The sequence below is a fragment of the Onychomys torridus genome, chromosome 4, assembly GCF_903995425.1.
Source record: "Onychomys torridus chromosome 4, mOncTor1.1, whole genome shotgun sequence".
In the NCBI taxonomy this organism is placed as follows: Eukaryota; Metazoa; Chordata; class Mammalia; order Rodentia; family Cricetidae; genus Onychomys; species Onychomys torridus.
Genome location: NC_050446.1, coordinates 5,662,166 through 5,676,972, shown reverse-complemented (window position 1 = coordinate 5,676,972; position 14,807 = coordinate 5,662,166). Strand labels below are relative to the sequence as shown.

General features: G+C 44.0%; 1 protein-coding gene across 8 annotated transcripts in view; it reads right to left on the bottom strand.

The window, feature by feature from the left end:
- Window positions 1-14,807, bottom strand: part of Ralgps1 (Ral GEF with PH domain and SH3 binding motif 1) — a 297,117-nt gene that overhangs the window by 123,664 nt on the left and 158,646 nt on the right. For all 8 annotated transcript variants that reach the window (XM_036186564.1, XM_036186562.1, XM_036186565.1 and 5 more), the window contains one exon: window positions 3,009-3,135. In XM_036186564.1, the coding sequence (XP_036042457.1) occupies window positions 3,009-3,135 (127 nt within the window). The remainder of the gene's footprint in view (window positions 1-3,008; window positions 3,136-14,807) is intronic.

Here is a 14,807-nt window from a genome sequence, read left to right as displayed (position 1 = left end):
GTAGCAAGGCAGAGGAGGGGGATGGGGAAAGGAGAGGGTTACAGAGGGGAGGAGAAGAGAGAGAGAGAGAGAAAAGCAAGGCCTCTCACACTGGGGAAAGCTAGGGAAACAGCTTGAAATACTCGCTCCAAACCATGGTCAGAGTTATGAAAAGTACAAACACACATATATGAATATTTATATACACCCTTTATATATATATGGATATTCATATATATCCTTATTCCATCAAATTAGAATGTCACTGATTATAAGGCATTACTAAGAATATTACTTTATGTATTACTAAGAATATTACTGCAATTAAAAACATTACAATGCTTTATCATCAATTTCAGAGGCATTAAAATGTGGAAAGATAAAACATGCCCTAGATTAAGAAAATGCAGTAAATTCAAAAGCAGAAAGATAGTGTGACTGACTTAAAAATTCAAAATCTAAAATTTAATTATTTGGGAAGATCAATAGACAAAGTTTGACAGGGTGAACTTGAGAAAAGAAGAGCTGAGAAGAGGGCGAGGGGCAACAATATAAACTAGTGAGGGCTGCAAAGGGCAAACACACCTGCACTAGGATTACAGTGTTGCTAAGGCAGAGGCAGGCGGACCTCTGTGAGTTTGAGGCCAGCCTGGTCTACAGAGTGAGTTCCAGGCCAGTCAGGGCTACATAGTAAGACCTTATTTCAAAAATTAAATAAATATAACCACATATAGAGAGAAGTTCATATTTATAAGAGAAAGCTGTATACCACTATAATAAAAAATTAAATGAGGAAAAAACTCCATACTAATAATTTTTGAAAAGTTGGATCAAATAGATAGTTTCTTACTTAAAAAAAAAAAATCCAAGATGGCTTTAAAGAATCTGAAAACCCAAGTACAGAGGACTAACAGGAGGAGTTCCAAAGCTGCGGAGGTCTACAGAAAGGACTCTACTAACCCTGAATATCAGGAGTCTCCTCTGGAGAAGCCTTGCCTTCTCTGATTATCAAAACTGTTTCAGATTAGAGCGAGATGGATCTTCCCCTCAAGACCAAACTACAAACAGCATTTTGCACCTATCAAACTGACAAGATAAAAAGGAAAGAAAACCAGATTTGAAAAGAAAATGCCTGCCTGGCATATGACACACACCTTTAATCTGGGAGGCACTTGGAGGCACTCGGAGGCAGATTTCTGGGTTTGAGGATAGCCTGGTCTACAGAGTGAGTTCCAGGACAGCCTGGGCTAGACAGAGAAACCCTGTCTCAAAAAATCAAAAAGAACAGGAAGGAAGGAAGGAAGGAAGGAAGGAAGGAAGGAAGGAAGGAAAGAGGGAAGGAAGGAAGGAAGGAAGGAGGGAAGGAGGAGGAAGGAAGGAAGGGAGGAAGGAGGAGGAAGGAAGGAAGGAGGAGGAAGGAAGGAAGGAAGGAGGAAGGAGGGAGGGAGGGAGGAAGGGAGGGAGGAAGGAAGGAAGGGAGGGAGGGAGGAAGGAAGGAAGGAGGAAAGGAGGGAGGGAGGGAGGGAGGAAGGAAGGAAGGAAGGAGGAAGGAGGGAGGGAGGAAGGAGGGAGGGAGGGAGGAAGGAAGGAAGGAAGGAAGGAAAGAAGGAAAGAGGAGGAAGGAGGGAGGGAGGGAGGAAGGAAGGGAGGAGGAGGAAGGGAGGGAAGGAGGGAGGGAGGAAGGAAGGAAGGAAGGAAGGAAGGAGGGAGGGAGGGAGGAAGGGAGGGAAGGAGGGAGGGAGGAAGGAAGGAAGGAAGGAAGGAAGGAAGGAAGGAAGGAGAAGGAAGGGAGGGAGGGAGGGAGGGAGGAAGGAAGGGAGGGAGGGAGGAAGAGGAAGGGAGGGAGGAAGGAAGGAAGGAAGGAAGGAGGAGGGAGGGAGGGAGGGAGGGAGGGAGGGAGGGAGGGAGGAAGGAAGGAAGGAAGGAGGAAGGAGGGAGGGAGGGAGGGAGGAAGGAAGGAAGGAGGAAGGAGGGAGGGAGGGAGGAAGGAAGGAAGGGAGGAGGAAGGAGGGAGGGAGGGAGGGAGGAAGGAAGGAGGAAGGAGGGAGGGAGGAAGGAAGGAGGAAGGAGGGAGGGAGGAAGGAAGGAAGGAAGGAAGGAGGAAGGAGGGAGGGAGGGAGGAAGGAAGGAAGGAGGAAGGAGGAAGGAGGAAGGAGGAAGGAGGAGGAGTAGGAGGAAAGCAGCAGCAGCAGCGGCAAGACCTTATTTAAAAACCTTTAAGGTGTACTCTGTACATATATGCTACCTAGTTACCTGTCCTTCCAAGAAGTTATTACAATGCAATCGTCAAATTCACATGCTAAAGTTTTTATGGCACAAGAACATTCACCGCAGAAAATAGAAACTGTGAGCAGTGGGCAGCAGAGAAGAGCTGAACTGAGTCTGACAGCTCCAGGTGAAGGGATGGCACCAAGTACAGAGAAGCACATACAACATGAGGGGTCTGCGGTGAGTACACAGGTTTTTTTATACATGCCCAAAGGACTGAAATACAAAGCAAAATATCTTTTAATGGGTAACTACAGAAATTTTCTCCTCCCCCCAATTCTGCTAATGAGCATGTAATATTTTATAACTGGAAAACTTAGCAGTTGTTACTAGAATTTCATTTACACAAATTTTATGAGATATCTTAATAATGATCAGAAAACTAGAACAGAAGGCTTATGCCTGGGCTCCCCTAGTGTGGGAGGACCTGCATGAACCAGCAAAAGGCTTGCTGTGGACATTATGATCCATCTGGGCTGCAGCCTGGAAGCCTGTGTTGTTCACAGCCCGGGAGCCTGAGGCCTTCACAGCCTAGGAGACTGGGGTTCTCAGAGCCTAGATGTATGAGACAGAGCATCTTTGTTTCCACCTCACCAGTGTTCCTATCCTGGGAAGTACCAATGGCTTGTTCCAACCCAAGGAAAAACCAAATCACTTCTTTATCCACGATCTCTGCTGCTTCCTGGATACTAGAAAAACATCTTATTTGGCACTGAGCATGTCGCTTGGAAAAATAATAATAAGCCAATAGAGACTCATACCTAGATAGGGAATACTGGGCACCATCTTCAGACTTTGGATGTAGTCCCGAGTCCGCTTGTAGTTGTCTTCCTTGGACATCAGGTAGTCCAGTTTCTCAAAAGTAGTCTTGTCTTTACGATTCAAAAGCTGCAATGAAAAGAAATCATAGTATCTGCGAGGGAAAAAGCTGACCAAAGGAAACACCTGAATGTGTGTCCACAGTATGTGAAACCCTGATACAAGTAAAGATTTTAAAAAGCAGACATGGGGAGCTCCATGGCCTCAGTTTCAGCTTCCAGTTGCACACAGAAGACAAGCCCTGGAGCTACATTGCACACTAGCCATGACACTACCTAACTCCTTCAATACACACACAATACTGTGGGGACAGAGACCCTATGGCAACACAGGGCTCCAAGAGTGAAGTAGATTGGTCATGTCCCCAGCAGGGTTATTTCAAAGCTCTAGCCAGTCTCTTCCCCCAAACGCCTCATGGTGAAAGATGCTATCAACTGCTGCATGACTCAAGTGGACATGCCATGAGGATCTGACTGTACTGCAGCCCATGGCTCTCCTCCAGATCCCCCAGGTCCTGGGCCATATTTCATTGGGAATAGTGTTCCACACAAAGACCCTTCTTTTCCATAAGCAGTCATCTACAGAGTACCTGTCTAAGAGACTCAGGGTGAGCAAGCACAACCAGAAATGAGAAGCATGTTCTGTAATGACTGAACACTTGGTATGTGAACCTGGGAGAGAGGATGGCTCAGTGTGCATACTGAACATTCTAGAATTCTAAAACTTGATGCTGAGTACTCATAGTGTATTCTTCATGTCGATTCAAAGTCTAGTGCTGGGAAATGTTGAGATGCCTCTTCAAATGCAAGGCCAAGCTTGAAAGAGGGGTTGGGGTAGAGAGTTCTCCCGATTCCATTTTCTGAAAATGAAGGCCAATGGCTAATGGCTAAAGGCCAAGAGAACAAATGAAGAGGACCCTAGACCGAATATGTTCTTGGCCAAGCTTGGTCTTAAGATTGCAATAGTCTGTGTAAGAACCTCAACCAATAGACCTGCCCATTGTCCATCAGACTGAAACAGACCAGTGTCAATAGCCCCTGTGCAGCAGAAAGAAGTGGAACAATGGCTGTTGGCACCAGGGAAACAGTGCAGCAGCTCCTGAGACCTCAGCCTGCAAATCCCACACTCTGGTGGTGTCTGGTGCCTGGGGGAACCCCAGGCTGTTTTGGGAAGGCTCTATCTGATCCCTCCATCCTTGGTCTTTAGAGCCAACAATGGTTCAGCCATGAGAGAGCCCACTGACTTTGGGTAGTGACAGCTGGTGTACATCATAAGAGAGACAGAAGGCTATTTTGAAGGGAAGGCTCCAGCGCTGAAGCAGATGGGGAATGAACAAGCTTTTATTTTCCCATGGAGACATTCAAGACATGCTGTGGAACAATCCTTTTCTACACTATGAATATGTATTACTCTCATTGATTAATAAAAAGCTGACAGGCTAGTAGCTGGGAAGGAAGTTAGGTTTGGAAAACCAAACTGAGGACCATGGGAAGAAGGAGAGCAGAGTCAGAAGAGATGCCAGCCAACTGCCAAGCAAGCAGGACATGTAGAAAATGAGGTAACAAGCCATGAACCATGTGGCTAAATATAAATAGAATGGGTTAATTTAAGTGTAAGAGTCAGTTAGTAACAAGCCTGAGCTATCGGCCAAGCATTTATAATTCATATTCATTCTCTGAGTCAGTTATTTGGGACTGGGCAGTCGGTACAGGAAACTTCTGTTTACAAGGACACACATGAGCAGGGACACTACACAGATGTTAGAAACAGGTCTGCTTAACTGGCTTGTTTCATCACAGTGACAAATGGGCAGGGAATTATGCCATCCTCCACTGGTTATGTATAACACTGTTGCATATAACTCAGCTGGCCTCTGTGAACCCAGAGGCATAAAGGAGCCAGGAATGTTGCCTGTATTTCAGGTTCACCATCTCTAGGAGCAGGTGACTTGTCCATATATCTTTGGGACCCAGGGGTCAATGGAGAGGCTGAACAGATATATTTTATAGCAGCATAGCAAGTGGGTAAATAGAAACTAAGGACCCAAGAAATGAAAACTATCAGCAAGAGAAGTATCATCAAGAAGAGCAATACATTGGGGCTGGAGAGAGATGACTCAGCTGCTCTTGCAGAGGACACAGGTTTGATTCCTAGCACCTACATGGCAGCTCACAAACATCTGTAACTCCAGTCACAAGGGATTCTTCCAGTGCCCTCTTCTGGCCTCCCTGGCCACCAGGGATGCAAATGGTGCACACACATATATGTAGATAAAAGCACCCATACATATAAATTACATAATATTTTTAATGCTGGGGGGAAAAAGGCATAGGGCAGCAACATTTGATTTTGGTTTTTGTTCTGGTTTTGTTGTTGTTCTGTTTTGGGGTTTTTTTTGTTTGTTTGTTTGTTTGTTTGTTCTTTTGGACAGGATTTTTCTACATAGCTCTGCCTGTCCTGGAATTCATGATGTAAATTAGGTTGGCCTAAAATTTACAGGGATCCACCTGCCTCTGCCTCCCAAGTACTGTGTTAAAAGGCATGCACCAACACACTTAGATTTTTTTTTTTAACTGATACAATCTAGAACCCCACTTACTTCTTCAAATCATCTACATTTATCCAGATGTCAAACAAATCCTGATGCTTGTTGTTGGTTGTTTTCTTTTCTCTTTTGGGGGCCTGACACTCAGCTCCCAAATAAATCCCACACAGAGGCTTATTCTTAATTATAAATGCTCAGCCTTAGCTTGGCTTATTTCTTGCCAGCTTTCCTTAACTTAAATTATCCCATCTACCTTTTGCCTCTGGATTTTTTTGTTCTCTTACTTCTATAAATCTTACTCTTACTCCATGGCTTGCTGTGTAGCTGAGTGGCTGGCCCCTGGTGTCCTCCTCCTTTTCTGGTTACGTTTTTCCTCCCAGATTTCTTCTCCTATATATTCTCTCTGTCTGCCAGCCCCCCTATCTATTCTCCTGCCTTGCTATTGGCCATTCAGTTCTTTATTAGACCATCAGGTATTTTAGACAGGCACAGTAACATCTTCACAGAGTCAAACAAATGCAACATAAACAAAAGTAACACAACTTAGAATAACATTTTCTCCTTTTTGTCTAAATAAGAAAGGTTTTAACTTTAACACAGTAAAACTATACAACAAAACAGTTATCAAATAAGAATTAATTTACAATATTCAGTCCATTTACATTCAGCAAATTCAGAGAAAGCACTCCACCATCCATCCATCTTGGTGAATCCAAAGTTTTATGCCTAATTTACTCTCTATCATAACTATGGAAAATTGCAACTATAACTATCTAGTCTTCTACTCCATCAAAGATCCAGAAGAATGTAATATTATCTAACAACAGAGACATATGGATGCTTGGACAGTCACCCAAAGTTCCTCTGTAACGTTGGGGCATCCATCTTCAGCCTACAGGCCTAGAGTATCTGGCGCACTTTCCTAGGAAGCAGGAATTTTGGACTGTCTTGCCTTGTTTTGGCAAAGTTCAGCAGTCACTTTCCTGTGCGTCCTGCAGAATATCTGGCAGACTCTTCTGTAAAGCAGGAATTTTGAATGACTGTCCTGTCTTGTTTTGGCAAAGCTCAACAGTATTTTTCCTGTGTGTCCTGCATGTCCAATCTGCACAGCACATTGTCAGCAGTCAAAGGCAAGAACAGTTTCTTTGCTCAGTGGCTAACCTTGCCACTATTAAAGCAAACTCCATAAGGAGTTTCTTTGATGCCCACCATCATCTCTGAAGTAAATTGGTGCTGCCAGGAGCAGATGTGTCTCATTGTCATGAAAAGCCCTGAGTTGTTAAAACATTTTAAATGCCATATTCTGTAGGTCTTTGAAAGGTTTGAAGACCATGTATCTATCTAAAATATATCTCTATATGATCTGGAAAGCATACCTAACATATCTACAAATTAGACTGTTATAAATAGTCATTTATACCACTGACCTATGTTTCCTGATTATCCTATATAGTTTATAATAACAGCTTTCAAAAACTAGAAATTTACCTTACATTTTAAAATAAACTGCATAGTTACAATACCTTAAACAAGAATAGAAACATATATACAATATGTTGTAACAAAAATAACCTTAAATTTTTATCAATATACAAAAATCCTTTAAACAAGAGTAGAAACATATATACAGTGTAACAAAAATAACTTTTAAGTTTGTATCAATATACTATATTCCCCTAAAGGGTAACAAACATCCACAACCCTCCAAATAATCAAAAGTCTCCCACACTTCTCTTGGGAATGTGGACATCGTGTTCTCCAAATTGCTTCCTGCTATCTGTAGATGAAGTATCTTTAAGGTTCTAGAAAGAAAATTTTGAGATAATGACCAGGTCTTGAGAAGACCAGCAGTAACCTTTACTGACAGATATCACCTCAAGGTTCAAGAGGTCTCGCCTGATCAAACCTGAACCATATCAACCCTGAAGGAATCCATAGGTCTCCTGTGGGAACAAAACTCCAAAGCATTTTTTATTTCCATTTGACAAATACATTTTTTTTTACTTTTTAAAAACAAAGGCATTCCTAAAGTGTATAGGCTGATTTATTTCAACAGCCCCTCTTTCAATTCCAGGTCTCTTTTGAAGCTGTCCTTTACTTTTCAACGATCAAAAAATTCAAAATCAACACAATAACATACAGGACCCAGACTTATGTGGCTTTCTTCTTCTATACTACTTTTACAATCTCTTTAAAGACTTTATTTTTATTTTTAAGCTATTCCTTTCTTTCTATGACTATACCCTTTTTCTTTTCTTAAGCCAACACACATCCTTAAACGCACTGTATCCTGTTTTGAGGTTTTTCCATCTGGACCTCTTTTATTGTGTATCTCCAGCCTTTTTTGACCATATGAGCAAACCGTTAAACTGCTAACCTACACCTGAATCCTCCGCACAGGGCTCTCAGCTGGCTCCACCTGCTTCTTGGGTTGTGAAAACCAAGCATGAAATTCATGGCCATTTGGAGATTTGTCTGACCAGGAACTGCATTCAACCTTCCTAGAGCTTCACAGTGCTGATGCTGCTCTGTGGCAGGCGTTTTCACTTAGTGTTTTGTTTCTACTTAACGTACTAGCTGCTCAAGGGCTCAGTGACCAGCAGAAACTGTCCAGCTGAAACTCTGAAAGGAGCCGTATCCTCTCTCTCTCTCTCTTTCCCTTTTTTTTTTTTTTTTTGCTTTCTCAGGCCCTGGAGATATTCAAGCTCAACATTGGTACACCAAAATGTTGTTGATTGTTTTTGCTCTTTTAGGGGGCCTACCACCCAGTTGCCAAATAAATACACAGAGGCTTTTCTTACTTATAGATGCCTGGTCTTACCTTAGCTTGTTTCTAGACAGCTTTTCTTAACTTAGATTATTCTGTCTGTCTTTTGCCTCTGGGCTTTTCCTGTTCTCTTCCTTTTGTAAATCTTACTCTTACTCCATGGCTTGCTGTGTAGCTGTGTGGATGTGTGGTTGGGTGGCTGGCCCCTGATGTCCTCCTCCTTCTCTGGCTACTTTTTTCCTCTCAGATTTCTTCTCCTATTTATTCTCTCTGCCTGCCAGCCCCCCATCTATTCTCCTGCCTTGCTACTGACCATTAAATTCTTTATTAGACCATCAGGTATTTTAGACAGGCACAGAAACAGCTTCACAGAGTTAAACAAATGCAATATAAACAAAAGTAACACACCTTAAAATAATACTCTACAATAGATGCCTTCACTCAAACCAAGGCTGAGCCATGCAGGCCCCCACAGCCCACACTGCTAGTTCTCTGGTCCTAACTGGGTCACTGCCTGTGTTCCCTGTCATGTTTACCAACCTAGCCAATACCTGTATAAGCAGTATGTCATACTGCTGTGTGTTCAGCCAGCCAGCCTGTCACCCATGTCCTCCCTGGAGGACATGCACATACTAGGGAAGGCTGGATCTTTTTAACTTCCCTCAATGGCTCCATTCTGTGCCAGCAAAGGAAATTGGGTCATGATCAGATTTCTCAAGAATAATTTATAAGTTGCTTTAAGATGAAGAAATTCAACAGGCTTTACCTTGATGCATTTAACTACTACCAAGAATTTCCTTTACTAACATGAAGAAATGGAACAGATAAAAGAGGACGCAGGACACAAGAGCCAGTGGTCCTACTCAATAACAATAAAAGGGATTCTGGGATACCCAATGAGCTTAAGAACTTAACTGGTCCACATACACCAGCCTAGAAGAACACCTGCAGGTAGCATATCTGTGGCATGAGGGATGATATATGTAATAAAAAGAAACAACTGTTAAGATTACATATGAATCCAGGGAATAGATGGCTGTTTGGGTAAGGGAACTTTTACCTGCTGAGCCAACTCACTGTCCTGGAACTTTTTAAAGAATAGAATTGGAATGACCAGGTAAACTATTCAAGAAAACAGAGTACTCCTGGTTTGCCTACTGACTGCACAGTAATGCCTATTTATACAATATTAGTCATTAAGACCCTGAATACTCATTTAGCAAAAATGGTTGAACTATTGTGATGGGTTTTTAGAGGAAGGATTTAGAAAACTAAGCTAATATGTATATACACTACTGAACATAGGTGGATCAAGAAACTGTAGCAAACACATGCAGGTGAAACTGTGGCATGAACTCCAAGAAGAAACCACCAACCTGGAAAGGTTGCCCCTAGGGAGGAGGGAGCGGAAAGGGCAGTGAGTAGAGAAGCAGGGGTATTGGGGTTTCAATAAGCCTTTCAGTACTTGGTGATTTTTTAAAGTAATGTGCCTGTATTATGCAGATAAAAATTCTTTTCAGATTTAGGTCTTTAAAAATAGGGTTTGCTTATTCAGAAAACAGCAGTACTTACTTACACATGTTTTAAACTTTCATTACAGGTAGAACTAGCAACTGCAACCCTTAAGATCTCAGCATTTATAAGAAGCCTCAGGAAAAGGCCATCAGCAGTTGCTTACCCAAGAGTCAGGCATACACTGCAGCCATCTGTGCTCAGGAAACAAGGTAAGGAAAGGAGATTAAGGAGAAGCTCACAGCCTAGGACAGCCAGAGGACTCAGGAGCTCAGTATGGAAGCAGTAAAAAATAAAATGGGGGTATTTAAAAGTAATTTTTCATCTCGTTGGCTATATAAGCCAGTGTCAAGGAAGAAAGCTACAAAGTCACAGCTCTAATGCCAAATATCTGCTGCAGAGGGAAGACTGTGACTTTGAAACATAGACAAGTGGAGAAGTGTTGGGCATCGGCCATACTTGCCATCATTCCAATGTACCATGTGGGTGCTTTGGTGTTTCCCTTGGCAAATGAATCTTGTGAGGGCAGAGTGGTGCTGGCTGAGCTTGCTCTCCTCCTGAATTCCCTCCCCACAGAAGGAACATAACTGAAATGCAATGACATTAAAGAGTAGAGAGAAAAGATAACAGTGATGATGGGAATACCAGGTTTGTTAGAAACTTCCAAGCATTCAATAATCCTCGGGTGATAATGGTAATAAGAGCCAAGCCCTTGGATTTCTGATAAGATACACGTGAGATCACAGGAAGCTGAACCGGCTATTCAGAGAGCACTGACTGTATTGAAAGGAAAATCCGTGCTGCTAAAATCACTCATAATTAAACCAAGAAGCCCAGCATAAATGAGCTGAACATTCCATGCAAGAGGCTAGGAAATCAGGGAAGTGGGAACCGTTTAATAGTCAAAATTTAGAAATTGGTGTGTTAAAACAAAAGAAAGCTCACTATCACACTTAAGGCAAGGACTAAACCCCAGAGCTATTTTTTAAAAAGTCAACAAAACAGGCTAAAAACGGAAGCCTCTCCTGCAAAGATCAGCACTGAGACAAGTCTGACCACATTCACAACGTGAACTCAAATTATAAGGTAAAAATGGAGTCTGAATTACTCATTTTCACACTGCCCAGCGACCGCTCCAAAGGATAACACTCAGAAGGTAGACAGTCAAATCCAGGAGGATCCCGACCTCGGAGAAATGTCCTGCACATAAACTGTTGTCCTCAAGCTCCCAGAGCCACATGTGCAGCACCTGTCAGACTCCTGGAGAGCTCCTCCCCAGTCTAGTAAAAGTAGCCCCAATCTGGAGGTTAACTCCGTGGACAGCAAAAGAAAATCCCTCCAATCCCATCTTATGAGGACATTGGTATTGTGTTCCTTTGCCTTGAGGGAAAAGAAAATAACATTTCCTCCTACGTGTGAGTCGATTTTGAACTAAGAGCCTGTTGCTCCAGATATGTTAAAACTGGCTCCATTGCCGGGTGGCAGTGGCACATGCCTTTAATCCCAGCACTCAGGAGGCAGAGGCAGGGGGATCTCTGTGAGTTCGAGGCCAGCCTGGTCTACTTCTAGGACAGCCAAGGCTATAAAAAGTCTTGGGAAAATCAAAAAACAACAAACAAAAACTGGCTCCAAATCCAACTTCAATTCCAGCGTCTGCTGCTGGCTGTAGTGGAAAGACCGCTCAGTGCCTGTGGACGGAAGGACCGCTCAGTGCCTGTGGACGGAAGGACCGCTCAGTGCCTGTGGACGGAAGGACCGCTCAGTGCCTGTGGACGGAAGGACCGCTCAGTGCCTGTGGACGGAAGGACCGCTCAGTGCCTGTGGACGGAAGGACCGCTCAGTGCCTGTGGACGGAAGGACCGCTCAGTGCCTGTGGATGCAGGAGCTTGATATGGAATCAGCAAGGAACTACACTGGGGTATTTTTTTTTAAAAAGTCCTTTTTTTTTTTTTTTTTTAACCTCTGGCTATTCGGTATCTACTTCTGAAAAACAAAAAGGCTGCCAAGCCACACCCCACTGCCACACATCAGCCACAATGAACAGCACTTATGGGAAAGCTGAGCCTTGAAATTTAGCGGTATTTGGGCTGTTGGCCTTTGCCTAAGGCTATCTAAAACCAGTACAAATAGAAATTAACTTATAAAAAATGGTCATATAAATTTCTGTACACAGAAAGAAAGCTTTATCTCATGGATGCCACAGACAATCATACTGAAAATCTTGATCAATTTGACATCCATGTGGAAATGATTGTAGCACTTCCACCTGGGCTGTGAATGTGTGGTCCTCTGGCTTCTGTGATAAGTTCCTACATCTTACTGTTTCCTCTTTAATACAGAGTTAAAGCAAATCTTTGGCAAGTACTCATTTTGTATTTCTAAGAATCAGGATTTTATCTCTAAAAATAATCCTTTAACAGTTGCATGGACACATATACACAGGTACAGGCATGTGTAAATATACACTATACTTATACTTTCATGGGGCAATTTTCATCACTTATTTCATTTATTATTTATTTTATTCAGCAGTTTTAGGAGGCAGCCCCCAAAAGACTCCAATGTAGAACGGGGAGGCAAAGCTCTGCCTCCTAACACACATTTGCCCAGGACTCACCTGGACTCCAGAGCTGGTCTGAAAGTAGCCATTCTGCATGCTCATCGGGCTGAGCACTGAGATGGGCCCACAGAGGCAGGGAAGGCACAGAGCACTTTAAGAGGGCTCAAAGAGATGGCGCAAAGCCATTCTGAGGAGAGGCCCTTCAGCACAGGGCCTGGAGAGGCTGCAGACACACAGAAGGCAGGAGAGGGCCTGGAGGTAGGAAGACTGAGTGATGTTTGAGGGGACAACAGTTTGGCTAAAATACAGCAAGTATTGCTTGCGATAAGAACAGAAAGGTAGAGGAGGGAGGGAAACTTGACTTTTGGCAAAGTTTGGTATTAACTTGGTCATGCTCATGGCCATACCAAGTCACATGGCCCACCATTTTGACAGCTTATTCTACTTCTCAGTTACTTCAGCCCAACATCAGCAAACCAATCACAGGCTAAGTACCATGAACAGCAGATACCAGTGAATAGGCAAGACCAAGCCGCCCGCGGCTGTGTTAACAGGAAACTTCTCTGGCCAGCCCCTGCGTTTCTTGTGTACATGACTTGGGTCTCTGAATGGCTGGGCTACTGGGAAAAACAGATAGTGAGCTGGCAAAGGCTGGTTTAAATCAGGAGGTGGGTTTGAAGTAGAAGAGGAACCATTTGGTGTTTCATGCTATTGTCAAAGGCTTCTCTCAGGTTCTTGGTGCTCAGTAAAACACTCAGTGCCCATGAGCTGTATACACCCCAGGTGCATCACCCAGGAGCACATACCAATGCTCTAATTCAAATACAGAATTTTCCCTTTATTCCAAAGCATCACTGAAATAAAGGACAAGATATGCAAACGGTTAAAGACTGGCTGGTAATCTTTCCCATAATGCTGGAGGTGTTGAAATGAGCATCCCACAGCAACTCTAAAAGAAAGAGTGGTATCAGCAGTCATGTTCAAACATCCTGCTTTGGAAAAGCAGTGGGATGTGGGACCTCAGACCAAGCAAGGCAGGGGCAGGGAGCAGGGCCGGGCAAGGGGAACAATCACAGCTCTCTTTAACTATGTGTCCAAACCCTAGAACTGTGTGTTTGGGGGGAGGGTGCGGGTAGGCGCTCACTCCAGCATGATGTGAGAATGGACTGGTAAAAGCAAAAGAAAAGAGGCTGGTGGAAGTCCATGATAGTCCAGGTCATAAACAAGGGTCTGCCCTCAGGGATCTAAGAAGAGCCAAGAAGAGCTACATGTTGGACACAATTCTGAACATCATCTACTTTGCTTCTCACCATAAGAGGGAAGCTGAGCGCAGCTTCTGATTTAACAGGCCAGTTTCTCAGTTCCCAGATCTCTCATTCCTTCTATGTAGCCCCGGTCCTCTCACACTTACAAGCTGAGTGCATTTAGACCCCAAAGCATAGCCACACAAGGTATAGGCTGGTGGAGAATTACCATAGGCCTCTCCCTCACTTTGGGCCCTCTTGCTGAGCAGTTTCTGTTGGGGTAACATGACAACAGATGGCTGGAGCAGCTTATTTCTAGAACCCCTGTGGTGGGGCCTGAAGCCGGGACTGTCCCCTCAAGCCCTGGCCCTAGCTGCAAAGACCTAGTCACATTGGATCATCTTAACAGGTCACGGCTCAGACTCTGAGAGCATGCTTTATTTTTAGCCCACGGTAACTTCTCTTTCTTGGCTTGCAGCATGGCTTACTGCTGTGCTAACATGGCTATAGTTTATGCAGCATTGTTGCATTCACACGATGTAGCAGGAGACAGGGAAGGAAGGCCTTATTCCTTATCAGCTCAGCTACCACTTGTCCAAAGGTCAAAACACGGTTTGTGAAGATAGTGTCCTTGCACTCTATCTCTTTCCTGGAGTCACTGTCTGATTTCAGACATGCAGAGAGTATGAGGTCAAAGGAAGACACAGCTGAGGGCTGAATGGAGCAGGCACTGCAGTGGGTATGTGGTTCAAGAGAGAGGTCTGGGCTTGGATGACACTGGGACAGTTGAAGCTCCCCAAGCTGGTATGCCCACCAAGGGAAGAAACAGCAAGTGAGGACTGAGGTCAGAACCTTGTAGAACCTCCACAGCCACAGTCACCAAGTAAGTCAGCTGTCAGAGTGGAAGGAGGCTCAGCCTGGGGAGAAAGGCTTTCCGGATGTGGAGGATGGGCAATGTCCAGTGCTGTAGCACTATCAGGCAGATGAGGGTTAATGTCAGCTTCCCCGAGACACTGTGGATGTCTCAGAGCAGTTCCAGGTCAGCTTCTGCACGGTGACAGGAGCAGTGACCAGGCTCCCACCATCGTCTTTCTTGGCCTCCCACCTCCTCAT